A 26848-nucleotide genomic window follows, 5' to 3' on the forward strand; every position below is an offset into this window, starting at 1 on the left:
AGCTCTTCTTAAATTTCCAAACATACAAAAAAAAACGTATTTTTCAAGTTACTTACATCTGAAGACTGCATTTGTCCAACTGCATTTTCTAGAAGTCGCTGTTTTATGCAGCACTGACTCGGGCTCCGCAGTCTATTGACCCTTTATATCTGATTTGTGGTCGAAGCGTGCACGGGTCCCAGGCGTACCGGAGAAGGGCCACGTGTGCTCACCGGTGCAGTTCAGTGAGTGTCGGCAAGCGGAACCCTGTCTGTCTGCTAACTTCCTGTGCGCGAGCCCCGCGGGCGGCTGGAGCCTCCGGGACGCTGGGCTCCCTCTGGGGAGGGAAGGCCGTGACTGACCTCATTTTGAGCTGTTCTATTAGGTGTATCCAGGTGTGGAGTTTTCATTTTCCTGCTGGGAGGCCACTGTTACAGGATAATTCTCTTCATCACATTTAATTCATTTACTCCTTTTCCTAGTATTTACGAACATGTGTGTGTCCTAACGTCCACTGTCTGAAGCCAACACTGCCTCCTGCACTGTAGGCGGTGGGGCGGGGGGAGGGGGTTTCAGCGGGAGCAGCTACATCGTCACCTTGTCCTCTTATAAACGGCAGAGACCTTTTGCCTCCAGTCGGACGATCTTGGACATTCCCCGGGCTCTTTGAACCCACCTGCGGAAATGTGTTTCCCGGACAGGACTGCCCATTTCCCTTTTGCTGTATTTTTTTCTTCTATATTATTTTCGTTTCCTTGTTTTCTTCTTTTCATGTTCAAAGAGAATTTTTGTTTGCTTAATTGTATTCTTACTCCATTTTTACTGGTTTGGAAGTTAGATACCCTAACCCTCCTCTTTCAGAGGTGACCCTGGCCTCAGATCTCGCACTTCTTACTAGTTCCTTCTGTGCACGTCCGGCCTGTGTGATCCTCCCAGACGCACAGACTCTGGCCAGCACCGTGGTGACCCACACACCTCTGCCCTGCGGCGCTCGGGCTCCCTCGGGCAGCCCCCCGCAGCCACGCCCGGCCACCTCGGCTCCCCTTCCGCCACGCATCGCCACAGCGCGGCAGTGGTCAGTTCCCCTCCCTAAGGAGCGAAAAGCAACCTCGAGGCAACCTTGCTCTTTGCTTACTTGACAACATCCGTCACGACCTTGTAACATGAGATCACCGAATCAGACTACACGTTTGCGTGTTACCATATATGGGAGTCCAAGAAGTAGAAGATACAGAGAAAACCATGCCACACGGCGTTCGGGGCTCAGTCCTTTGGGTACGAACCCAACTGAGCGGTGCCGGCAAGAATAAAGTTGCTTCCGGAAAGAAGAGCCTCGGTGTCACGACTCTCTGTGCGAGACTCCTGCTGCACAGCCACTTGGCGAGCGTTCTGTACAGGGACACACGCGGCACATGACCCCCAGGCCTGGCCAGTGGGCTCAGAGCCCGCAGGCTGCTCGTCCTCCTTCACCGCTGGGCAGCCCTCCGGCGTGGACACGCTGCAGTTCCCATCTACCACGGAAGGACACCTTGGCTCTGTCCGGTTTGGGACTCTCACAAACGCAGGTGCTGCGAACATGTGTGTGCAGCTTTTGCTGTGAACGTGACTCTCTGCTTCTCTAGGGTAAATGCAACTGGTGGCAGTGTATTTAACTTAAGAAACTCCCAAACGGGCTTCCAGGGTGGCCGTCCCGCCGGCGGTGCACAGGCAGCCCGGGCTCCCCGCGTCTGGGCGTCTCCTCCTTTGGCCACTCGGGCAGGCTGGCGGCGGGAGCTCCTGACGTGCCAATTTGCATTTCTCCAACAGCTGGTGACGCTCCGACGCCATCTATGCATCTTCTTTGGTAAATTTCTGCTCAAATCTTTTGCCCATTTTCTTCCTGCTGAATTCAGAGAACTCTTTATATATACAGGATACAAGTCCTCTGTCAGATGGGTGACTTGCAAATATTTTCTCTCCGTCAGTAACTTGTGTTCCCAACCTCTGAACAGGGATTTTTGCAGAGGCTAAGTTTTTAACTTTGATGAAGGAACCCTTGAGTTTTTACCAAGTGTAACTATTAACAGAAGCTAAAATTAACCAATATTTAACTTCCCTGCAGATAACAGATGGGATTAACCATTCGTCCCAACCGGCATACTAGCTTTGTCCGACTGTTGGCCTGTGCTTTCTAAAAATGCAACCCGCGAAACAGACGCTCTTGTCACAATTATTATTTTATCGCAGGATAACTTTATTATTTCACACGCCCGTTTGTTGGACCCGCCTCCGTATTCACCTGTGTTACAGACCCTCCAGCTTTGCTCCCTCCTTCCTGCAGTCCAGCCTTCAGAAACCCCTCTGGGGAAAGTCTCCTGGTGGTGAGCCCTCCAAGTTCCCACATGTATGGAAACATCTGCATTTTGTCTTTGCTCCTGAAGGACCGTTTTGTTGGAAACACAACGTTACGTTGACAGTTTGCTCAGCGCTCGGTCAGCCTCCCTCCTGGTTCTGCAGTTGCCCTCGTTGCCGACGTTGATGTAAAACAGTCGCCTCTTCCCTTCTCTTCGCTGCGACGAGATCCCTTCCCTGGGACCCTGGTGTCCACGCTTCTCCCCGCAGGCCTGCCGCCCGCGTCCCTCCGCCTCCCCCGTCCTGGATGGCGGGCTGGACGAGCTCCTCTCTTCGCCGCCGCCGGCTCACAGCTCTAACACTGTAGCATTTCCGGGGTTCCCTTCATCTGTTGTTTGGCACTTTCTGCGACCAGACGCCCAGACACGCGGCCCTCCGTGAACTTCTTCATGACTTAAAGTTGCACTTGATTTTCCAGACACACTGGGTCGCTTCTGATAACCTCTCATTGTTCACTTTTGTGATTCCATCTTATTTGAAAATATTTCGTAAGAACTATCTATGTTACATGCTTGATTCATTCCAACAGCTGAAGCCACTCTGGGGCCTGTGTGGTCAGCTCGGCGGACAACTGACACCACGGGCTGGCGCCTGAGACCACGGATACGGGCTCCTCCCGGCCGTGGCAGCCGTGGGTCCGAGACCCAGGAGTGGGCAGGGCCGGTCCTCCTGAGGCCTGTCCCCGGCACATGGGGCGCGTCCCTTCCCCGTGTCCTCACGTGGTCGCCCCCCCAATCCCCGTGCGTGTCTGCGTCCTGGCCTCCCCTTCTTGTGGGGACACCAGCCTGGATCAGGGCCCCCAGTGCCTTCCTTTACCTCAGTCACCTCCGCAAAGGCCCACCTCGGAGCACAGTCACCCTGCGGCCCTGGGGGTGGGACTCGGGTGTGGCTCCGGGGACACGGTTCGGCTCATAACGGGGCCTGTTTTGTCATTCCTGCCATTGTTGCTGTGTCCTCAGCTTTCCACTCAGCGGCCCCGTGACTCACGGGGTGACCTCCGACTGTGGGCTCGCGTGGGCCTCTCGTTCTGTGCGCAGCACAGACGCCCGACTGTCCTGTTCCCTCAGTGAAGGGCCCTGGCAGGTCTGGGATCGCAGGTCAGCCAGCCCTAAACTTGTTCCCCATTCCAGCACATTCCATCAGGGCGGTGGGGGGAGGCGACGGCCGGCAGGGAGCCAGGCCAGTTACTTTGTTTATTCTTTGCAAGGCAGCAAAGCATTTTTCTTTCCTTGAGGGAAAGACAGAGAGAGCACGCTGGAGCAGGGGAGGGGCAGAGGGAGGGAGAGACAATCCCAAGCAGGCTCTGTGCTCAGCACCATGCCAGACACGGGGCTCGACCCCACCACCTCGGGATCATGACCTGAGCCAAAATCGAGAGTCAGACACTTAACCGACAGCCACCCAGGCGCCCTGGAAGCTTTTTAAATCGTGGGTTTCCCACGTTGAACTGTTCTATACCGGAAGAGCCGTCTGGGCTGGCTAAGCTCCAAGAGCAGATGTGCCCAAAGGCCCGCATGTCCCGAGGCGACTCCAGGGCGGGACCCGGCCTCGCTGGTCTGCGGGGAGAGACGTGAGGGGACAGGGCAAGGACCTGGGCGTCACTCCTGCACCCCCAGTGCACCCCAGGCTCTCAGGTTTGCCACCTGTACAAGGGGCGCGGTCAGGTGACCCGCAGCCTCTCCGGCCTTCTGGAACACACCACGGAAGGCCCTGTGGTCAAGCCACAGAACCACAGAAACGTCTCCCGTCTCGGTCGCAGACACCTTCTGGATGCACCCAAATCGGGTGCGAGGCCGACGTCCAGGACCACTCGGCTCCCCTTCCGTGCACAAGGACCCGCACTCGGGGCTGGCCAGGGCCCCTGCTCTCCCCGCATCATCGCCCGGCCCCCTCATGCCCTGAGTCCGGGCCGCTGTCCCCGCCATGCTCCTCCCCGGCCCTCAGTGTGCGGCACAGGGCTCCAGCCGCAGGGGCCGGAGGGCGCACGGCAGCCTCAGGACCTGGACGCCCCACCTCTCAGGCCCCAGCAGGGTGGGGTCGCTCTTCCCCAGCCTCACCCTGGACTCTCTGCCGGCCCTGCCCCTCTCACCCGCTCCCCTGGCCGCATTTCTACCCGGTCTTCAGGGCCACTCGGTCGTACCACTGGCTCCCATGGTGGGGTCGCCCGTTCATCTCCCTGCCTTCAGTAACAGAACCTCCATTTTGGGCTAAAGCTATAAAGATACTTCCCAGCTTCTATTAGGACTTAGTGGGGGCACCTGATTAACTTCCTAGCCCATGGGAGGAGACGCAAGGAGAGGCGTCCTCAGAGGGAGTGGATGTGCCTACTTATCCCTTCTCTTCATCCTGCTACCTGGGACATGAGCGCAATGGTGGGAGTCCTGCAGCCATCCTGGACCATGAGCATCGCCACGGAGCAGGGGGCCATAAGCCACGTGGGTCCTCGAGGACCACAGGGCCACCCTGCCACGCTGGACCACTCGCCACAGAAATCTCTTAAGTAATTAAGTCATACTTGTAGTCATTATCTACAACATGCTACTCGGGGTTTCTTCCAAATACAACCAGATCTAGTTTTGACTTCTACACAGAAAACACTTACCTGACACGTGTTTACTTGCTTAGTGTCGTTTCCTACAGCAGACCGTGAGCGCTGGGAGGAGAGGCCTCTGGTCTCCCTTGGTCACCTGTGCATCTACGCACTTAGTACAGGGCCAGGCCCCAAGGGGGCTCCTGATGGACATTATGGAAGTAAGTGGGGCCAGGGCTCAGGGTCAGGGCGCAGCATGTGATCAGGGTGAGGGGTCAAAGTGTAACAACAGTCAGGGCTCAGCATGTGACCAGGATCGAGGACCAGCGTGTGACCAGATCAGGGCCCAGAGTGTGACCGGGGCCAGGGCTCAGTCTCCACTGGAGGTGGCACAAGCAAGGGGCAGCAGTGCTCATGGACAGTAGGGAGGTGAATGTCAACCAGTCAGGCACGTTTCATCGGACAAGGACAGCCCATCCCTTCCACCCACAGAGAAGACTAACGGTGGCTTCGAGAGCGTGTGGAGAAGGATCCGAGGTTTGCGGGGCGGACGGAAGGCTTCGCAGGGCGGGGCCACCTGAGTAAGGCGGCCACTGACAAACGGCACCCCCTGCAACTAGAGGGAGAGGAGGCTGCGAGGGCGGCCAGGCCGTGTCGCGGGGGGCAGCTGGCTGAATCGCCAGAGAGCTCTGGCTCCCTTCTGTAGACAAAGTCACCGACACGCTGCTGGCTCACGGTGAAAATGGAAAACCAGAAGAGAGTCCGCCCAATGTGCCAGTGACGCGGGTCCGGGCCCTCCTCAGTGCGGGGGCTTCCCCGGGAGCCCTGGCACCAATATGCTGCCCGGCCCATGCCGATCCTTCAGGCTCCTGCGTGAAGGATTTTATCCACAAGGGTCAGGAGAAGGAAGTAAAGGGGAGGCGGGCAGAGGGCACGAGGCCCAAGACCAGCGAGGCCCTGGGGAACCCTGCCCTCCCCTCCTGGCCCCCAACAGCCTCCCAGGCTGTGTGGCTGCAGCCCAAGCTCGGTCTGAGAGGGCCAAGGGCTGGCCCCAGCTCCCTGAGGGACCCCCCCCTTCCCCCCCCTCCCCCCCCCCCCCCCCCCGGGGCACAGGAGGTAACGGAGAGAGCAGATCTGAAAACCCAGCAAGCGCTCAGGGCTCCCTGCCGGGGCCGAACACAAAGGCACAGCCGCGTGAGGAACAGGACCGGGCTCCGTCTCATTTGCTCGCGAGCATCACCACCGGCAGGGCCTTCTCTGTTGTTATTTTATGCTTATGTAGGAAAAATAATTCTTTTTGCAAGAAACATCAGTAGGTACAAAATGGTATCCCGCCCCATACAGTACCAGGTGACATATATGCACACGTGTGTCTGTCAGACCACAGATCTAACACCGGGCAGAAATGACCGCAGGCTGCAAGACGGGGGCGTCCTGGGCAGAACCAAGAAAACCGCAGGAGCCCAGCCCGCAGCGTCCACACGTCCAGGAGGAGGAGGCTTCCGGCGGGCCCTCCGGGTCACCCTCTGGGGACCTTCCTGACACCCCGCTGAGCCACCCCTCCAGGTCTGGGGACACCGAACCCTCTATACCCCCTGTGGCCGCAGGGGGGTGCTGGCTCTGCCCTCCAAGGCACTCGGCACAGCAGGTGAGAGCGCGGGACGGGAGCGGAGGCCGGGCCCCGCCAGCGCCCCTCTGCGTCTTCCAGCCACAACGTCCCTGAGTAGACTTCTGTCCAGGACCACCGACCGGCCCCAGAGCCTTTCCCTGCACGAGTGTGTCCTGTGTCCTTGCCGGCTCCATCGAGGCCCCAACTCCGCCCTGCTGTCCCCCAGCCTGCCTCTCAGAAGGGCTGGGGTCCCCGCTCCTCGTGCAGCCCTCCAGGGACCAGACCCTAGACCTCCTCTTCCACCTTCAGGATCATCCCTGAGAAGACCTCCAGGCCCGGGTGGGGGCCCTGGGGGCTGCCCTGGGGGCCTCTGGTGGGCCCAGAGGCCACTCCCCCAGCAGGGGTGCCGTCCAGGACTGTGGGCGAGGCTCCCCGGGCCGGGCAGGCCTCCACCAGCTTCTCGAGGGTCCGGTTGAGGGCCTCGACGCCGTCGGCCAGCCGCTGGGTCTGCTCGGCCAGCCTCTGGAGCAGCAGGTTCTGCTGGGCCATCAGTGCACTCTGCTGCTGAGACCAGTGGGAGAGCAGGGCGCCCTGTCGCCGATGGGAGTCCAGCAGTCGCTGCTCAAACTCAGAGGCCTCCGCTGCGGGCCTCCCAGGGGGCGGGGGTGGCACAGTGGAGGGCGGGGAGGGTCCAAGGGCCCCTGGGAATGCAGCTGCAGGGGGCACCGAGGCCGGAGAGGCTGGCGGGGAGGGTGAGGAAGCAGGTGCAGGGACAGTTCCTCGTAGGTCCAGGGGGTCAGGTTCGGGCAGGCTTGGCCCATCCAGGGTCCGCAAGGGTAGCCACAGGCAGCTGGGGGCCTCGTCTTCCTCGTCCGCTGGTGAAGGGGGACAGGAAATGTCAGCCTCCAGCAGCCATGACTCTGGGGCAACACCTCAGAGGGATGGGGAGGTGACGGGTGGGGGCCCTCTGCACATGGCCCTACTTTGGTCTCCTGATGCCCCTCCATGGTGGGCAGCAGTACCCACATGAGGAAACCAGGACTCAGAGGTGAGTCTTCCTCTAGTAACACTTAAGTCCAAACCTCAGCCTGGCAACCGCAAAGCCTCGGTGCTTGTCCCCCATGCCGCCATTTGTCTACACTCCACCCAGCTGGCTGTGGTCTACCATCCAGTCTGTCCATCTGTTCACCTCCGCATACCACCCACCAATCTATCTGCCCATCAATTTCTTCGTCCGTCATCCATCCATCTCCTTCCTTCTTTTCATCTCTCCTTATACTCATCCACCAATCTTCCTTCCACCCATCCATCCACCCATGCCTCCGTCCGTCCATCCATTCACTATCCGTCTATCGTCCATCTACTCATCCATCCACCCATGCCTCTGTCCACGCGTTCATCCATCATCCATCCTCTATCGACCCATCCATTCACCCACCCCTCTGTCTACCCATCCCTCCATCATCCATCCTCCATCCACCCATCCATTTACCCATGCCTCTATCCATCCACCCATTCACCCACCCACCCACAAATCATTCATCCACCCATTCATTTACCCACACCTCTGTCCATCCGTCCATCCATCCATCCATCATCAGCCTTCCTCCATCCACCCACCCGTTTACCCCTGCCTCTATCCACCCATCAATCCACCATCCGTCCACCCATCCATTTACCCACGCCCTGTCCACCTATCCATCCACCCACCCATTTACCCATGGCTCCATCCATCCATCCATCCATCCATCCATCCACCCATCTGTCCATCCACACCTCTGTCCATCCGTCCATCCATATCCATCTTCCATCTACCCATCCATTTACCCATGCCGCTGTCCATCTGTCTGTCCGTCCATCCATCCATCCATCCATCCATCCATCCATCCATCCTCCATCCACCTAGCCATTTACCTATGGCTATTCACCCATCCGTCCATCCACGCCTCCATTCATCTACCCATCCATCCAGGAACCCATCCATCAACCTCTGAGTGCACGCCTCCAGCAAGGAGATGTTCCAGGAGGGTGGGAGGGTGTACATGAAGCAAAGCTTTCCCAGTGCAGCAGGAAAAGCCCTGGACGTGAAATCCTACAGCCTAGGCTCCAAAATCAGCTTTTCCCCTTGAGACCCATGTGGCTTTGGGAAACCCTTTTGCTCTGGACCTTCAGTCCTCAATCTGCACCTGAAAGGTCTGGCTAAGGACTAATCCTCCCTCCTGTCTGGGTGTGGAGGTTACGTTGGTCAATGCCCCAGGGAAAACCTGAACCTGAAACGTGGGGCTATGTCATGCCCTGTCTTGGTGGACACTTCCACCCCTCCATCCAGTGGAGGTGAGAGGAAGGACATTCCTGCGTGGCAGCAGCTTTGGGCCGCACCTGTCAGTCTGAGCCCCACTCACCTCACCTAGGGCACAGGGGCTCCTGAACTGCCACGGAAATGGGGTGGTGACGGCATCACCCCAGAGGACAGGGTCCGATGAGCAACATGGGGCTGGGGTAGGGGTCTGAGCCTGATGAGGTGTCCATGGACACAGGTGGCCCCCCATGCCACCTCCACCGCCTCCTGCTGCTCCTCCTGCTCCGCTGTCACACCTTCTTTCTGGGGTCCTGGCATCTGCAGGTCCTGCTCGGATGGCCCCAGGGCATTCGTGGAGGGAGCCACCCTGCTGGCCTGTTGCTTCCCTCTCAAGACGAGGCTTTCTGTTGGTGAGGGCTTCGGGCAGGCACTGCCACTCGGAAGAGTTTCCATCAGAGAGAGGCCGGGCCCTGAGCTTCTGGCAAGTCTGTGTCGCTTCATTCGCAACCTGAACCTTCCGCTCCGGGAGGCCCCGGAAGGACCAAGCCTGGTGGAGAGGCCCCAGGTGACGGCCTGGCTGCCCTCGGTGTACCACAAGGTGGCAGGGGCCGTGGGCCGGGTGGGGAGCACCGAGCTGCTGTTCTCTTGCCTCTGCTCCCATCTTGCAGATGAGACCTTGCCACGGCCCCTGTCTTCTCCTGGTGTGGCACTGACCAGCTCCCACGTGTGACCCACCCATAGGCACCCTGACTTCAAGTCTGACGGCCATTGACGGAGAAAAGAGGAAGCCGACACGGCTTTGACTTCCCGGAGACCCAGGGAACGAGAGCCCAGGGAACCATCCGCCCACCTCTCCCGGGAGCCCTCTGCCCCGCTCCTGCCCGCCACGGCCCCCACACAGGGGTCACGTCCAGCCTGTGTGTGGCATCCTGAGCTTGCCCGGGCAGCTCCTCCTTTGGCCTCCGAGCACAGCGTCCTTTCCACCGAGACGATCCCACTTGGCCTTCAGGACGGAGCGTGTACTCTCCCAGGAAGCCGTCCCTGCTCCGCTAGCCCGGGGTCCCCCTGTCACCAGGCTGGACCATCCGCGCCGCCCCACCCCCCCCTTAGGATGTCCACTGGTGGAGAGGCGGGCTCCATGGGGTCCATCTGCGTGTCAGAGCCCAGCGTGGAGCAGAGGGCAGTGTGTAAGCGATGAGTGAATGGGTGCTGGCTCCCCAGCCCTCCCTCCCGGCCGGACCAAGGCCCAAGCCCGCCTGGCCTGATCAGGTGCTCACATGGTCGCCGCGGGTCAGCACAGAGGCCCAGTGGTCCGTCCCCAAGGCCGCTCTAAGCCCCGTCTCAAGCGAACAAAGGTCTGATATTTGCTCTCTCTCCCTCTGAGCCACCCAACTGGTCCCAAGCCAAGCTCCACTGGCTCCAAGAAGGGAGGGTCCCTCCCAGCTTCCAGCCCGGGGCCAGGCCAAAGGCAGACCCGAAACACACAGGCACCTAGACTGCAGGTGCAGGAACAGGAGGGTCGGAGGAGCCCTCTCCACGGCCGGTTCCCTCTGGGAAGGAGGCAGACACTGCCCGACACACGTCGCCCTTCTGGGGAAAAGAGACCACAGAGCTTTCCATAGGGCACCTCGGTGAGAGTGGTCCTGGGAAACCATGGGTGTGCACCCACACAGTGAGACCTCCCGGGCGGGCGCCGCTCGCACTCTCGACCAATTCCCTCCCTGCAGCTTCCACAGAGCTAGGCCGGCAAAGGCCCTGGCCGCCTGCCTTCGCGGGGGTGCAGACGGCGGGCGACCGTGCACAGCGTCCTGGGTGCAGACCCCGCCGTCCTGCCTCTCCCCTCCCGGACACCGGTCCACCTCGGCTCGGAAAAGACCCTGTGGGCGTGCCCCTCCCACGCACAGGGCAGGGCCTGGGCCTCCCAGGGAGACAGGGGACGGAGGGGGCCACGGGCCAGCCGGGCCGTCCCCTCAAACTGACTTACTTGGTGCCGGCTGGCTCCGGCCAGGAGCTCGCTGGCCGCCTCTGTGTGCGAGGACGCAGCCTCAAGGCTGGCTTCAATACTATCTGCAAATCAAGACAACGGAAGCAATTACAGAGTGGCGACCCTGAGGGCGTGACGAGGGCGAGCCCAGGGAGCCCAGGCCCAGGGGCTTGGAGTGGGGCCTGCCCTCCCGTGGCCACTAAGGCCCCGTCCTGGCCTCACCAGAGGCCAGGTGAGGAGTCCAGACTCCAGAGAAGCGGAGGCTGCAAGGCGCTGGGCCACCTGGCTGGGGCAGGCGCTGGCCGCCAGAGCCGTCAGAAGGTGCCCTCGGGGCAGGGGCCACCCACTCGGGAAAGGTGGAGGCCAGCCTGGAAAGAGGCCTGGCCCTGCTACTTTTCTGCGCCCTTGGGCCGTCCTCCAACTCCTGACCATGGCCCCTGCTTCTAAGAAGGGGCCAGAGCCGCCGTGAGGACGACCGTGACCGGGTCCGTGAACGCAGGTGCAGGGGACCGGGCAGCGGCACGCGCTGGCCTCTGGCCACTTCAGCGCGGGGCCCCGGGCACGGACCTGGTGGGGGTGTCCACATAGCCCCTGACACCTCACACCGGCAGCAACACCTAAGCCACCGTCCCGAGGCCCAGAGCGGCCCCAGGAAACCAGAAAATTCCACTCAGCAACGCTGGCGGGAAAGAGGCGGCATCATGAGAACGTGTCCGAATTCATAACCAGACCCATTCGGAACACGCAGCCAGGCCGCGGGGCCGTGCGGAGCAACGGTGAGCTGAGACGAGGACGTTCGCCCACGGTGGGAACTGGCTTGGAGTCCCGGTGAGGGATGCGGCTACACCGTTTCCTCTCCTACCACCAGGGATCCTGGTGGCGCCGGACAGAGGGAGCGTGTGACCATAGCAAGAGGCGCGCTCTCCCCAGACCGGCTGCTCTCACTGCTGGCCACTGCAAACGCGCCGAGTCCCCTCTTCAAGGAAAAGGAGACAGGCCTCCGAACGCCTGAACTTTGCTTAGGACTTCGGAGGCAGAAACAGGTCAGTTCGAGTGGCACCCCTCCCCCGGGGCACCCCGGGCGCCACCTGAGCCGAGCGACGCGGGAGGCCCGAGGCCGGGGACAGAGAAGGTGCAGATGGACACAAGCGCCTCTGGGGCACCGCGCCCTCTGCCCAGTGGGTCGCTCTGCGGGGGTGTCTTCCCCGGGGCTCCTTCCCCTCGGACTAAGCACAGCCCCTCCACGCGGAGCCCCACTGGAAGGAGAGGAAGGAGAGCTTGGCCCCTCCTTGCGCCGGGTCACCCCTGCTTCTCCCGCAAGTGCGGCGCCCACCCCCCAGCGTCCATCCAGGCCCCCGCCCCTGCCACGGCCCAGCTCCTGTGCCAAGAAGCCACCTTGCACCCCCAGGCCATGGGCGGCAGCAGCCCCACCTGGCTCCCGCTGAGGAAAGAGGCGGGTGCAGGGGGCAGGAACAGCTGCCACCAGGCGCAGGAAGACAGCGGGGCCACGGCCGTGCCGGGCGCTGGGGGCCGCACTCCTAGCTGGTGTCTCCCGTGCCCGGCAACCACACGGAGCCTGGGCTGCCCCAGGACCCTGCGCTCAAGCTCCGACAAAGCCCAGGTCTGGTCTGCACCCAGCAAGGTCCTGGGGACACCGAGAGCCCAACTCTGATGGTAAAATACTGCCCGGATTCACAAGTGGTCCCCACAGCTGAAGCCCAGCTGAGACCAGGAACGGGCGCACTCAGCACTCAGCCAGCAAAGCCCTCCCCAGATCACAGTTCTGCCCCTGGCCACCCGCTCACAGCCAGCTCCCTCGTCCTGAGCCCCAGGGGCAGCCAGGCAGGCATGGGGCACCCCGGTGCTCCGCTGGCCGTGAAGCACACGGCCTCTGCCTCACCTTGGAGATCCCAGGTGGGTCAAGGGCAAATTGCAGGAGCCCTGAGCTGACCCCCAGGCCCCCTGCAGGGCTGCTCAGTGGGAGCTACCTTGCAGGGCTCTGCTGCGGAGAGCTACAGGGCATCTGGGCACCGGGCCAGGCCTCCAGGGCCCAAACAGACCCCCCATTAGCACTGCTCCCCCAAACATTGACAGAAATCAGGGGGATGCACCCCAAGGTGCAGCAGATAGCACCCTGTGGAGGCCCCACAACACTGTCAGCTGGCTGTCCTCACCCCCGTGGCCTTGACGGGGCCCCTGCAAGCCTGCCCCTGCCCCAGCCCCTGGGCCAATGCTGACCCAGATAGAGGAACTGGTGGGACCTTCAGCAGCAGTCTTTGCACAACCCCCACCCCCCCGATCAGGCTTTGCAGCCACCTCCCTGCCCCATAGCTCAGCCCTGCCAGGGAGGCCGGCCCCATGCATTCCCATTCGGTGACAATCAGCACTGTCCCAGGAGGGACACTCCCAGGAGGAGCCCCAAGCGCTAAGAGACCAGTCGGCTGTCCCCATGGGGCTGCAGGGTCTAGGGAAGGGAGCGCCTGGTTCAGCAGGGCAGACAGAGTTGTCTGGGCTGGACTGGGCCCCACCATCAGCCAGCACAGGGCACCTTCAGGAGCAACACAGCCACCAAGTTCCTGCCCTGCTCCAGGGCTGGGGACTCGGGGGGTGGGTCCAGGCACACCAGTGCCACCTCTGCCAGTACCCCCTCCAGTGGGCACACCCTGGACCCCAAAACCGGGTCTTGCTCTGCCTGTAAGGAGAGTGGGGTGCCCCCTCATCCTGAGAGTGCCCCCCAGGATGACAGGCTGGCCGCGATCAAGGCCAGCCCCCAGGGACGGCAGCAGGTCCACACACGTCCCCCAGCGGGTCACCAGCAGCTCCGAAGCGGCCATCCGTCATCAGGGGCTCGTGGCCCTGTCTCTGCAGGGCCGAGTCCCGCGGTCCACTCCGCGGCCTTCACGAGGGAGCCGTCCTGCTCCAGGCTTCATCCCCACCATGCTTCCAGCAGCGGCCCGAGAAGCGCAGGGTTCGTCTTGGCCATGAGGAGGGGCGCGGCCCCCGAGCAGACTGACCAGGACGTGCAGAGGTGTCTTGAGGAGGAGGAACAGCAGGAGGGAGCACTGAAGGAGGCGGCACAGGAGTCCGAGGCGGCACCACTCTGGAGGCCAGAGGAGGCTGGGTGCGGCAGAAGAGCCCATCGAGCACCCTACGCTTGCCTCACCAGGCACAGAAACTTCCAGCAAAGGGGGGCCCTGGGGGCGGGCGCGTGGGCTCAGAGTGGGGCGTCAGTGTGCCTTGGGAAGCTGAGAGCCACCAGAGACCGGCCTGGCCTGGTCTGGGGCCTGAGGGGCCCTGGGGAGAAGAGCCCCCACAATGAGAGCACAGGAAGGGGTCAGAGGTCAGGGGCGGTCTCCCCCGCCCCACACCAGGAGAGTGGCACTGAGTGGGGACAGGGAGAGGAGCGCGGCCCCTGGTCGTCTGCTCCCTGAGCCTCCAGAGGCACCTGGCTGTGCTGGGTCACGGTGGGGGCACCCCCAGAAGGGTCCCAGCTTGGGGCCAGGATGAGCCTGACTCTGAGCCCCAGCTCCTTTGCTCCCCACGTGGGCCGGCCCCTCCCCGACCCGAGGCTCAGTTTCCCATCTGGAAGCAGAAAGGCCCCACGTGGGTGGTGGTCACGCCCACAGGCCCGCAGCCCTCCCCTGAGCGTCCTACTCCCCAGAAGCCCGGGTACGGGGCGGGGGTGGGGGGCAGGCCCGGGGCGGTGGGGGCCACTTACTTGGCAGGGGCTCGGCAGCCTGGCCCTCGCCTAGGGGGGCTGGGGCCGAGAAGGTCTCGGCCACCATGCGCTCGACAGGGGTGAGGACGAGGCCGGGGGCCCGCGGGCGCTCCGCCAGCTTCTTGCGCACCGCCCCTCGCAGGTCCCTCCACTTGTGCTTGAGGTCGCCCAGGTCCCTCCGGCAGTAGCCCAGAGCGTTCACGGCCTGCAGGATCTTGCTCCACACTCGGTGCTTCCGGGAGGGCGTGCCCCGCAGCGCCCCAAACAGCAGCGGGTAGTGGCGGGCCACCCTCTGCACCAGCACCTCCGTCTCCTGGGGGCTGAAGTTGGGCTTGCGCGTCTTGGTGCGGGAGTGAGGGCCCGGCCGCAGGGGCGCCACGGCTGGCTCGGGGCTGGAGCTCCGCCGGCACGTGGCCCTGCCGCTGCTGGACCCTGGAAAGGCACCAGAGGCTGAAGGAGCAGGCGGGCCGGGAACAGCAGAGCGCCGCCCGGCTCACAACCCCAGGCGTGCACTGTGTCCACAGGAGCGCACACGGGCCCCTGCCCGTCATCCATCGTGGTGGGATCACCCGCGTCAGCACGCGGCGGGATGCCGAAGTCCCAGCCACTCCGGTCCCCAGGCCCGGACCACAGTTGCCACAGGTCGGCCCTTGCCCGTCCCTCTCCCCTTCCCCGCCTGGAGACGGTCCCTCCCGATCAGCCCGTCACGGGGACTGAGTGACCATCTGGGTGACATGCGGGTATCCAACTGGAGCGGACACGCACTCTGCATGCCCGGAGACAGCCAGCCAGAGGTGGAACCAGCCGCAGCAGCTGTGCTGAGGCCAATGGGGGCGAGGGGTGGGGGACGTGGGCCCAGGCAGGGGTCTGGGGAGAGAGCGCCTCGAGGGCACGCTGGAGCCGCCCGCTGTCCAGCTGTGGAGCAAACCCCTGCCTGCAGCCCAGGCTCTGAGAAGGAGGGAAGGGGAAGCCTGCCGGACAGCAGCCCCAGGAGGGAGCCGGCCCCACCCTCCCCTGGGGGTGCAGCATGGCCAGGGGGACGGCCGGGCTGGATGCCAGAACCTTGGAACGGGGGTGCAGAGGCTGGCGGGGGGCTGCCTATGCCGGCCAGTGGCTCTGGCCTACCCCAGACACTCTGGGTGCCCAGGCACGCGAACAGTAGGAGGGCCCACGTAGCCACGTAGGGTGCAGAGGCCAGGCTGAAGGGGGCTGAGGTCCTCATGCGGAGGGAACACAGAAAGAGCAGGGACATCAGCCTGCTCCCGGCACGGCCCTGCCCCCACCGCACCCATTTCCCAAGAAGCGGCCCCTCCAAGGTGACTCTGGGCGCCACACGTCCAGTGCTCTCTGCCGAGGCACCTGCTGCAGCCTCGACCCCTCCCCCACCCAAGGATAGTTTGTCCTCGCCCGGGAGGGGGGGTCCCTGGGTGGGAGAAAGGCCCGGGCTCTTCAATGAGCAGAATGGATGGGCCACCCTCTCGCACGAGGCTCCCTGACTCCGGCCTTCCTGAGGGGCTGGGGAGACCTGGGGACATGGAGAAGGAGGGCAGCAGATCCTCAGATGCCTGGAACTGCCCTGGGTCTCATTCATCCAGGAGGCGGCCCTGCCCACACGTGGGGGAAAGGGCAAGGGGCTGTGGGGCAGGTGGCTCAGATACCCACCAATGGCATCTCCTTGCTCTGACACCATGGAGGCCAAGTCCTTGATAATCTGATTTACATCCAACAAGTCACTCTGTGGAAACAAGAAGGCAGGTGTTAGGTGCAGCGGTCAAGGGCACAGCCATCAGGGGGTGCTAGGTGAAGCCAAGAAAGCCTAGGGTCCCCCCTCCCAACCAAGTCAGAGACAGGGCTGGGATCTGAATACTGTTTCCTGACTCCGAGGCCAAACCCCAAGCTCTCTGAGAATCCCAGGGCTGTAAGCTCCCTCACTGGGTACAGAGGACCCAGGGTTGGCCCTCAGAGAGCTGCAGTCAAGTGCAGAGCAGTGTCACCAACACTGCCTGCACCTCCTACAGGCCCATCAGTCCTGTAGACACCTTGTTCCCCACACTTGCTTTGGGGCTCCTTGATAGAAGGATAACTTTCCCTCTCTGTACAGCCAGCACCTGGCATAAGTCAGCACACGGGTGCCACTCAAGAAATCCTGAAGAAGCAGGATGGGTTGATGGATGGATAGATAGATGTATGACTGGATGGTGGACGAATAATAGATAGATGGACAGACGGTGGATGCACGGATGAACAGTGGATGAGTAGATGAGGGGATGGTGGGTGGGTGGGTGGAGAGGCAGGTGGATGGATGGACAGTGGATGGGTGGATGAACAGACGAGTCGGTAGATGGTGGACAGGTGGATGAATAAACGATGGGTGGGTGGATGAGCGGGTGGTGGATGGATGATGGATAGACGGCGGATGGATGGACAGGTGGGTAGATGTGGGCAGACAAACGGATAGATGGATGGGTGGATAGATGGTAGGCAGATGAATAGAGAGTGGGTGGATGGATGGATGGATGGATGGATGGATGGATGGATGGATGATGGATGGGTAGGTGATACAAGGGGATGGATGGATGGATGGATGAATAAATGATAGATGGGTAGGTGATACAGGGGGATGGATGGGTGGATGGATGGATGGATGGATGGATGGATGATGGATGGGTAGGTGATACAGGGGGATGGATGGGTGGATGGATGGATGGGTGGGTGGATGGATGGATGGATGGATGGATGGATGGATGGATGGATGATGGATGGGTAGGTGATACAGGGGGATGGATGGATGGACGATGGAGAGACGGATGGAGACGGTAGGTGGGTGGATGATAGACAGTGGATGGTGGACGGATGGCAGTCCCACTGCCATGGAAAGACTGAGTGGCTTCATGAAGCTGGTGAACAGGGCAAGGACTAGAAATTTGGCCCAGGGGGGTCTTGCACCTCACTCCTTCATGCTGCCCAACTGCTTAACTCCATTTGCCAGGAAACTAGCAGTGATGCTTGTGAGGGACACGGCCACTCCGTTCACAGGCCACATGCTGGGGGCATGTCACACACCATCCTGAGGCCAGGTCAAAACGCCCAACTGACGGTAGATGTTGGGCGCTCAAGAGGCTCCGTGACCTCCGGGGCCTCTCAGACGGGGGGAGGGCTGGTACCGGCACCGGGGCCCACTGGCTCCAAGGCCACCCTTTTTCCGAATGCCACCCTACAGGGACCAGCTCTTCCACTGGCCAGCCAGGTCGCCCTGGGCAAGACCGTTCACCTCGGGGCCAGGTTTCCTCACCTACCGTGTGATCCAAACCAAAGCTTCCTCCTTCGGTGCCTGGCTTGTGGCCAGGGATGAGCCCCAGTCAGGGAAGGCTCCTCCAGGCCAGTGAGAGGGGCGGGGAGGGGGCGGTGAGAACCCTACCCCAGGCCCACCCACTCTACAGCTCATTCTGGAACTCAGATCGATTTCCACAGGGGTCGCTGCAAAATATTACGGGGAAACTCATTTTCTTTTTAGGAGTGTTCTCGGAAATGAAGCAATTAGCATGATCTCAAACCCACGTGTGCTACCAACTACAATTCAATTACAGGCTTAACCATGGTGCAGGCAGATGGCCACCCTGTGGAAGCGGCCCATGGCCGGGAGGGTGGCCGTCAGGGTGGAGCCTGTGGGCCTCAGCCCCGGGGACTGCAGCAGGTGAGTGGGTGCTGGGTAGCCCTGGGCCTGGGCCCATTTCTGGGATCTCGGTCACCACAGCCTCCCCTGAGTGAGGCCACCGGTGGTGGTGCTGAATGCTCATCATCCCCCTGGCCTGTCAGGACAAAAGGCTTGGGAACAGACTCTGAGCTCAGTGTGTCTGCTGCCCGGGCCTGGACACCCCCTAACCCAGACACCTCACCCACCCCTCCACCAGACACAAGAGGATCCCCGCTCCCCGGCTCTAGGGGCGTATGCACAGCCTATGGCCCTGGAGGTCACCTGATGGGAGACATCCGCTTGTGACGATCCTTTTGAATAAAGACTCTCCTTGCTCAACAAAGCAAGTGAGCCCTGTGGGGGAGGAATGAGGGGTGTGAGAGTGTCCCAAAGTCCCACGTGCTGCAGCTGGTCTCTGCCAGGTCTGAGGGCTGCAGGCACGGGAGCGGGAGGACAGGGACGCCGCGAGGGGGCCGGGCTGACTGCCGGGCCCCTGTGCAGGGCCAGCCCGGTGAGGTAAGCGGGATGCACACACCCACCACGAACAGCAGACAAGACCACAGGGCAGGGCTGCGTTCCGATGGCTTCCCTGCGGGGGCCCTGGCAGGGCAGCCGTGCTCCCCAGACAGGTGGTCCCACAGCTGTGCCTGGTTCTGTGGCTCCTGAAGGGTGGCTCAGAGGCGCCGGGACATCCCGGCGGTGCGGGGTTTGTGTCTCATTCGCCCCGGCATCCAGTGGCTGTTTGCAGAATGGATGGGGTCATGAGGACTAGGCAGGCTCCGGGGACAGAGCCCCCGATGTGCCGGGACAGGGAGGGCCCACGGGAGGAGGCGCAGACGGGCACCCCAGCAGCAGAGGGCAGCACGCAGAAAGGGAACATCTGGGCAAAGGCAACTGACACTGACAAGTGTCCCCCCAGCCCCTGTCCCGGGCGCCCGGGACCCTGGCAGGCAGGCCTCACTCAGCTCCCGGAGGAGGACGCCAAGGGCAGGCGGGCCCAACTCCCAGGCAGGCCCAGGGGCACCCCTGAGACGTAGATCCCACCAGGAGCCGGGGTGAGAGCCACGCACGGGCACGGCTCGGGGCCAGGCTGCCCACGGGCCTGAAGGTGAGCTTCCACTGGGGGCCCGGAAGCCCCCAGAGCCACCCAAGGACGGCGCCCACCAGGGACGTCAAGCGGCAGCGGCTGTGGTGCGCGAGGGCGGCGGGCGCTGGGAGCCGTGCGCCTGGCGTGGGCACCAGAAAGCGGGAGAGTGGGTGACGGAGAGACTCAAAACACCTTAACTTAGTAAATGTTTAAATCATGCCATTATTTTCCTGATTGCTTCTAAAACTGGGGCTCATTAAAAGCTCTCATGGAATCTTTTTTCTGTTCCTTTGCTGGCACCACGTAATAACAACCTTGCACGGGACATAATAAAACCTCGATAAGCGTGTGTGTGTGTGTGTGTGTGTGTGTGTGCGCGCGCGCACCTGTGCGTTCCCTCACTTTTAAGAAGGAAAAGAAAGAAAATACCACTGCGCTTTTTCTATTACGCGATCTCTTCTTATAATTAGAATCTTGGCAACCATCCGCCTATGAACACGACTGTTCCAGTTAATGGAACAGCCAAACTTCACTGATTTATTCCCATATTTATAGGTATCGGCCACGTCACCCCCTCCCCGCCCCCCGCCTTCTGGCTGCACAATGCCACCTTCAGGGAGGGTAGCTGGGCCCCGTGGCTCTGCCTCCTCCCCAGCCTCCTCCCTCCCAGGCCTGCCAGGCAGCCGTGGCAACAGACCAGCTGGTGTGCTGGGTCAGGTGCACACGGCTCCGGAGGGGGCAGGGAGCACCAGTCCTCACAGGTGAGATCAGGTAAGGTGGGCTTGGGTGGGGGGGGGAGCCCCGCGCAGACACGGCCGTCCGGCCCGGGGGGCTGCCCAGGCTGGGAGCGGACAGACGACCAGGGCTCCGGTGCGGTCAGCCAGACCCGAGCCCGGCAAGCCTGCCCCACGCTGGCAGTGGCTAGGGGCACGCGCCCATCTCATTCGACCTCCCCCCACCCTGGGAGACGAGGCACTGCCCTCCCTCCAGACGGGAAGAGCCAGCCTCAAGCAGGATTAAGTGGCCGTGGGCAGGGCAGGGCTGGGGCTCAGGGGCTGGCTCCTTCCGCTCCCGGCTCCCGGGCCCCGCGCCCCCTCGGCGACCGCCTGCATCCTTCCCATCTGGGAGAGAGGCTGAGAGGCTGAGAGGCAGGGGTCAAACACTGCAGCCAGCCGGCACAGCGCCGCTCCTGAGTCAGGCAGCTCGGGCTCGAATCCCTGCTCTGCCACACACGAGCTGCATGGCCAGGCCAAGTGACGCGGCTTCTCGAAGCCCCCGCTCCGTCTCCGATAAAACTGGAACACGGGAGTGCTCACTCTCACAGAGCTTTTGTGGGGGCTGCTAAAATGATGCATATAAATAAAGGCAACAGAGCCCTCTCATTAAGTCACAGATCTGCTGTGGAGTCCCAACACTTAAGACACATTCATCCATCCACCCCCCCATCCATCCACCTACACGCCATCCATCCACCCATCCATCCATCCGCTTATCTGTCCACCTACCATCCGTCTCCCATCCATCCATCCCTCATCCTTCCACTCGTCTATTTGCTTGTTCGAGGAACAGTCATCAAGTGCCCAGATAGCATCATGTGTCCTTTGTGGTGCTGGGACCGCTGCAGTGACTAAACAGACAAGGATCCCTGCCGCCGTGGGGCTTCATTCTCACGAAGAGAGAGAAATATTAACATAAAGCACTGAACAGTATGCTAGACAAAGGAGAGGGACACTGGAACTCTAGACGGCCAACATTTGAGCCAAGACCTAAAGGTAGAAGGAGTAAGTTGCTCGAGTGTCTGTGCCAGCGTGTGGAAAGAGCCAGGACAGCTGGAGGACAGGGACGGGGAAAGCGTGGTCCACGAAATGGCGTGTGTGTTGGGGGGGGTGGGGGGACCTGGAAGCTGCACCTCCCAGAGATGGCCACCCCGACATACCTGCTGTGCTTCTCCTAAGAAGGGACCCTGGCATGCCCCCACCAAGGGGTGGGCCCGCACAGGCCGCCGGAAGTGCCGTAACCAACAGGGCAGAGGCGAGGCTGTATGACTTCCAAGGCTAAGTCACAAAAGCACCACGGGCTCTTCACGCTAAGAAGCCGGGAAGATCCCAGCACCTGGAGGCAGCAGTCTTCCTTCCCTGGGAAAACGCCGGCACCCGGAAGGCCCACCCTGCCATTACCGCATTGGTGCCCAGGCTCTCGGCCGACCTCAGCACCTCAGTGACAGCGAAGCCTCGCACCCGGGTGAACCCCCGGTCGGCAGCAGGCTGCGCCAGGCCGGGGAGGGTCTGACCTGGGGCAGGGGCCTCAGAGGAGCTCCCCAGGGAGGGCGGGGAGGGGCCGCCGTCAGCTAGGCGCTGCCCCAGCCACACCTGCCGGCGCTGACTCTGCCCAAGTGACGTCCCTGCCGGGCAGCTCAGCTCTGCAGCACGCTGTCACCCGTGGGCTGACAAAGATCTTTCATGGTCCCTTAACCCTTTCAAGGAGAGACTGGTGTCACTGTCCCCTCTCACAGGCAAACTAAAGCCTCCGCAAGAGACCCCGGGGCTCCCATGGCCAGGCAGTGGCATGGCTGGGGCTGGGAGCCTGGGCCAGACTTCTATTTCCCCTCTGTGACCAAGAGATGCCCGAGGCCAGCCAGCCCCTCCCCACAAGGGAACAAGGAAGCTTCTACCTTGGCCACTGGGGGGGCCTCCCCTGCCTCCACCCTCCCTCCAGGCTCTGGCCTGCCTGCCGCCTGCAGCGAGGGACTGTTCTTTCCGCCACAGCCCGCAGCTCTGGTGGTGACAGGCCACGAGGGCCCAGGGATGGTCCCGGCTGCAGCTGTGAGGACAATGGGCAAGCCACCTTCCAGGGGCAGGCTCGTTCCCGGGAGGAAGAAGCGAGGGGCAGCCTCGCCCGCGGGCCTGCAGCACAGGGTCCCGGACACGACCTTCTGCTCCCCTGGGAGGTAGGCACCTCCCAGGGCAGGGAGCTCAGCCAAGGTCTCGAGGGGCGCCTTCCTGTTACTGACCCTTAGCTCCACCTGAAGTCACCACGGTGCCCCCAGGGATCCCCAGAGCCCATTGTCTGAGGTTCCCCATTTCTGACAGCCCCACAGGACCAAGAAATGGGCCTAGAGAGGGGACCTGAGACCAGAAGGGACGGGAGAGGTTGTGGCTCGGAGAGCTGGCTCTGCCCAGGCTGGCGATGGCCCTGCCGTATGTGCTCGGTGGCCGAGGGTACGTCGTCAGTGGGAACAGGAAGTAGGGACTCACCCCTGCGGGCCAGACTCCCAGGAGAGGACGGCCAGAGAGGAGGGGTCGGCCGGCAGTGCCGGCACTGGCTTTGGCACAGCTTTGGCAAGGGGCAGCACGCGGGCCTGGGGACAGAACGCTCCACCGCCCGTCACCTGCCGACCCGCGGTGGGAAGGGGCAGCAGCTCCTAGACACGACTTAACTGTGTGGCTCGTGGATCCTGCTTCTTCCGCCCACGCCCAGTTAAAGCCTGAGCTCCCACTGGGACGTGCAGTCCCTCCCTTCCTTCCCTCTGCTCTACTGACGGGGCCGCTGGCCCGGAGGCTGCCAGGCACCAACACCTGCCCCAGCATCCCTGACACCCTGCCCCCTGGAACCCTGGGAGGTCTGGGGTCACCTAGGGCCTGGCCCATCTGGGACCAACGTCAGGAAGGGGCCTTAGGCTTGGAAGCCAGAGACCACCTGCCTCCAAATCAGGGGCCAGGAGAAGGAGCCCCAAGGAGGCCAAGAGCTAGCCCCGTGGAAAGTGGGCTGTGTCCCAGCCCCCTCCACTCCCTGTGGGAGGGACTCACCCGCCGACCTGGCTCGTGCAAGTGCGCTGCTCACCTCCCCCAGGAGGGGCCAGGGCCCGGGCCGCGTGGGCCCCAGCAGCGTGGCCTCCCCCATCGGGAAGTGGGGGACAGGGCCCTGACTTGTGAGCGCGTGCCTGGGACCAGGGTGCCCGGGCTGGCACGGCTCCCTTCGCGGGTGCAGGGCTCCCGCCCTGCGCTTCTCACTGGAAAGGGCCGTCTGAGCCCGAAGGCCTAGCGCGGCCGTCCCTGGGGCGGTGAGGCTCCTGACACAGCCAGACGCAGCTCTCTGTGGGTGGGTGTCCCCAGAGCTCTCCCTCTGAACCCTAGTCTCCCCGTGGGGAACAGAAGGGGGAGGCCACCAGCCCGGGCCTCCAGACCGTGAGGGAGTGTCTGGGGCAGGGGTGTCTCAGGCTAGCCCTACAAGGCAGCCCTGCAGCCCTGCTCTCATACTCCACAACTCCGGCAGCCTGATGACAGCCAGCCAGTGCTTCCCACGGGAGGGGATGTGAGGCCCAGGGAAGGCCTGGGCCCGCCACAGGCCTGCCGGCACTTGGTGGCAGGAGGATGGAGCCCAGGCTGGGAAAGCACGCAGAGTCCAGGCCCAGGAGGCCAGGGGTCAGGACAGAGGACAGCTGTGCTAAGGTCATCTGTGAGCAGGGAGGAGCCGGACTGAGCAGGGCCGTCAGGGGCATGGCCCTGGAAGGGCACAATGGGTCAGGGCGAGGCAGCGCAGGGCGGAGCCGGGCTAAGGGCGGAGCTGAGTGCGGCTGGGCGGGGCTTCATTAGGCAAGGCAGAGTGGGGGGGAACTGTGCTGAGCTGGGCAGGGGGCGGGGCGAGGCTGGGCAGGGCAGAGTAGGGAGGGGTGGAGATGGGGAGGGCGGGGCTGGGCGGGGCTGAAGCTGGGAGGGGAGGGGCGTGGAAGGGCGGAGCTGGGCGGGGCTGAAGCCGGGAGGGGTGGGGCGGGGCTACCCCGTCCCAGGGCCAAGCACTTCCGCTGGAGAAGCGGAAGCAGCAGAGCTGGATGAAAGCAAGGGATACAGGGACACTGCTTACAGCTTTCTGGGCCAGCGGTCTGGGCACAGGGACCCTGCGTGGGGCCGGCGGGGAAAGGACGCGGGTGATGGCACCGCGTCTGTGGGGCTCCAGGCCCCCTTCGCAGCCCTGCACAGCCACCTGGCCAAAAAGCAGGTCCAGGGCTGGGCAAGCAGGCAGAGACCCTCCTGGACAGCAAGCTGAAGGGCAGCAGCTGATGACCCTGGTGGACAGGAGCAACTTCCCACATGGGAGCCACTAGAGGATGACAGGCTGCTTACGGGGGTCCTTACCCGGCCTGGAGGAGGGCGGCCCAGACACGGGTGTAGGACACAGGCCTCTATCGCTAGGGGGAGTGGCCCCTGTGGTGGGGGGGCTGACCACTTGTCTGGGTTCATTCAACACGTCTGTCGAGCAAGCTGCTGAGGGCCCTGGGGATTGGGCCGGACACCTGACAGGTGAGGCCCCTGTTCTGCTGGACAATAACAGGCTAGCAACCAGAGACAAAGGGGAGACCGTGGGGGGCAGGTTGTGGGGGTGGCAAGAGCCTGCTCAGCTCCACAGGGAAGCTGCCAGCAGCTCAAGTGTGAGCCACCCCTGTGTCTCCTGAGGCTGCTCCCCACAACCCGCCCACACCACGGTCCGCTGTCCTCTCCAGCTCTGGACAGACAACCCCCATCACCCTGAGCAGCTAGGCTCCAGGCTGGCCCCGTGGGGGCCGGGGGACACCCGTCTGTCCCTGGGACTCCAGCCTGGCCTCTGCCCCTGGCTCACTCATCACATGGAGAAGCTGTCACTGGGACCAGCTGCAGCACTGGGGGAGGGAGAGGGGACGTCGCAGGTGCACTGGCAGGCGGCCTTGGGAGCACCATGGCAAGCCCCTGGCTGCTCCCACGCCACCCTCGTGGGGCAGAGGAGGGAACTGAGGCTCAGCACGCAGCTGGCCACAGCCCGTGCGGTCCCCCGCTGACCCCCGTCAGGCTCCGAGGCCCACAGACAGGACTGGCCGGATTCAGGCCCCAGGTTGGCCCGCAGCCCCAGGCCCCTCCAGCTCAGCTGCCCCGCACAGGCCTCCACGTGGGGCCCATCACCCCTGGTGAAGCCCACCCCTCCACCTATGCTCACCACACAGAGAACCACAGCAGGGCACAAGGAACCCCACAGCCCACCTCAGAGGTGGGCCCTCGACCTACTCAGGGGCCCCAGGCCATGCACTTGGTCGGCAGCGTCAGCTCCCTGGGCGCCAGCACGAGGCCCCATCATGGAGAGCAGCCTGGCCCCTGGCCCTGCCCCCACCGCCCACGGTGCCAGCAGGGCTGCGGGCCCTTCCTGCAGGACCTCAGTTCTTGAGCCAGCGACAACAGCAGATCCCCCTCTAGGGACCCCAGCCCCCCATGTCTTTAAGGGTGACCATGCCTGGACTCCCTCGTCAGCCTCTGGCAGAAAGTCAGTCCTGCTGTGCCAACAGAGAGGCGTGGGCGTGCGTGTGTTTGGTCCTTATCTGGTGTCTCAGGGAGAGCAGAGGCCTGTCTCCGGTGCTGCCTCCTGCCAGGGCCCCGAGCAGGTGCACCTTCCCCTTGGGGGAGCAGGACAGGGTGAGGGGGTGGGGCTTCACCGAGGCAGCGGCTGCAGTGGGGGGACCCCAGAAGTAAGGGGCCGAACCCCGCCTCTCTGGGGGGGCATCCACCTCCTTCAGGGTGGGACAGGAGACGCGGCAACGGGTCCTGAGCTGGTGACTCAGTTTACCACCTTGCCCAGGTCCCTGTTTCTCTAGACAAAGGTGCTTTCAGAGGACGTTTGTCCAGAACCCCAGCCCCTGCAAGAGGCTCCCCCTCCCCCTGCAGATGAGCAGAGGGAGGCCCAGGGGAGAAGGGGGGGCGGGGCTCACAGGGCTTCAAGCCCCCCACTGGCAGGGCCAGCAGCCCTCCTGCATTCCCGATGCACCTCCGGTGTCCAGGGACAGGGGCCACCGGTACAGGGATTCACACGGTCACGCCCCTGCTTGCACACACGCGCACACTCGCCAGGCCAGGGCCTCACCTCAATCTGCAGGATGGCCTCCTCGCGCAGCCGGATGGCCTCCTCGTCCTCCTCGGTGATCTCGGGAAGCAGCGCCTGCTCCTGGCCCTGCCACATGCCGTCACCCCCGTTAAAGATCTTTTCATCGTCGGGCAGCTCAGCAAAAGGGGCCCGGGGACTCTGCTGGCAACAGAGACAGGCCGGTTAGCCCGGGTGCGGCCCAGGAAATGGCCTTGTCCCGGGCCGGCAGCGGCAGCTCCACGTCGGGGCTAAGCCTCGGCTCTGGGCACCAGGAGCCTCCGGGGCTGTGCACGCCCCCCCACCCCGCACTCCTGGGAGGGAAGAGGCCCCACGGCCCGGGTTCTGCACCCCCGACGGGGCCTCTGGCGGGCCGCCTTGGGGGGGGACGCCCTCACAGGGCTGCCCCGGCGATCAGCGTCCGGTGGACACGCCGTGCCGGCCTCTGGCCATCCCAGGCCCGGCTGCGGGGCGCCCCCGGCAGACCCCCACAACCCCGCGGGAGCACATGAGTCCCGGCATCCCCAGCTCCTGGTGAAACCTGTTCACACACCAACACAAACCGCAGCTTCTCACGGGAGGCCATGCGCCCACCGGTTCCAGAGGCGGCCGTGGGTCCCAGCGGGAGCTGCGGAAACCGAGGCATGGGCTCCCACACGGCTGGGGGCGCGTGCCCCCGGG

The 26848-nt window shown here is 63.1% G+C and overlaps 1 protein-coding gene across 15 annotated transcripts in view; it reads right to left on the reverse strand.

Annotated features, from left to right (window-relative positions):
- TSNARE1 (t-SNARE domain containing 1) overlaps window positions 1-26848 on the reverse strand; it is a 150509-nt gene that overhangs the window by 43927 nt on the left and 79734 nt on the right. For 7 of the 15 annotated variants that reach the window (XM_053896403.1, XM_053896401.1, XM_053896402.1 and 4 more), the window contains 4 exons: window positions 26171-26332; window positions 16173-16245; window positions 14511-14942; window positions 6160-7384 (listed from right to left, as the gene is read on the reverse strand). In XM_053896403.1, the coding sequence (XP_053752378.1) occupies window positions 6795-7384; window positions 14511-14942; window positions 16173-16245; window positions 26171-26332 (1257 nt within the window). In that variant the 3' untranslated portion in view covers window positions 6160-6794. Of the gene's footprint in view, window positions 1-6159; window positions 7385-10792; window positions 10876-14510; window positions 14943-16172; window positions 16246-26170; window positions 26333-26848 lie in introns of those variants that run through there. The other 8 variants (XR_008419971.1, XM_053896404.1, XM_053896406.1 and 5 more) reach the window with 5 other exon arrangements.

Source organism: Panthera pardus, unplaced genomic scaffold, assembly GCF_024362965.1.
Source record: "Panthera pardus isolate Hobbes unplaced genomic scaffold, ASM2436296v1 HiC_scaffold_7, whole genome shotgun sequence".
Taxonomy (NCBI): Eukaryota; Metazoa; Chordata; class Mammalia; order Carnivora; family Felidae; genus Panthera; species Panthera pardus.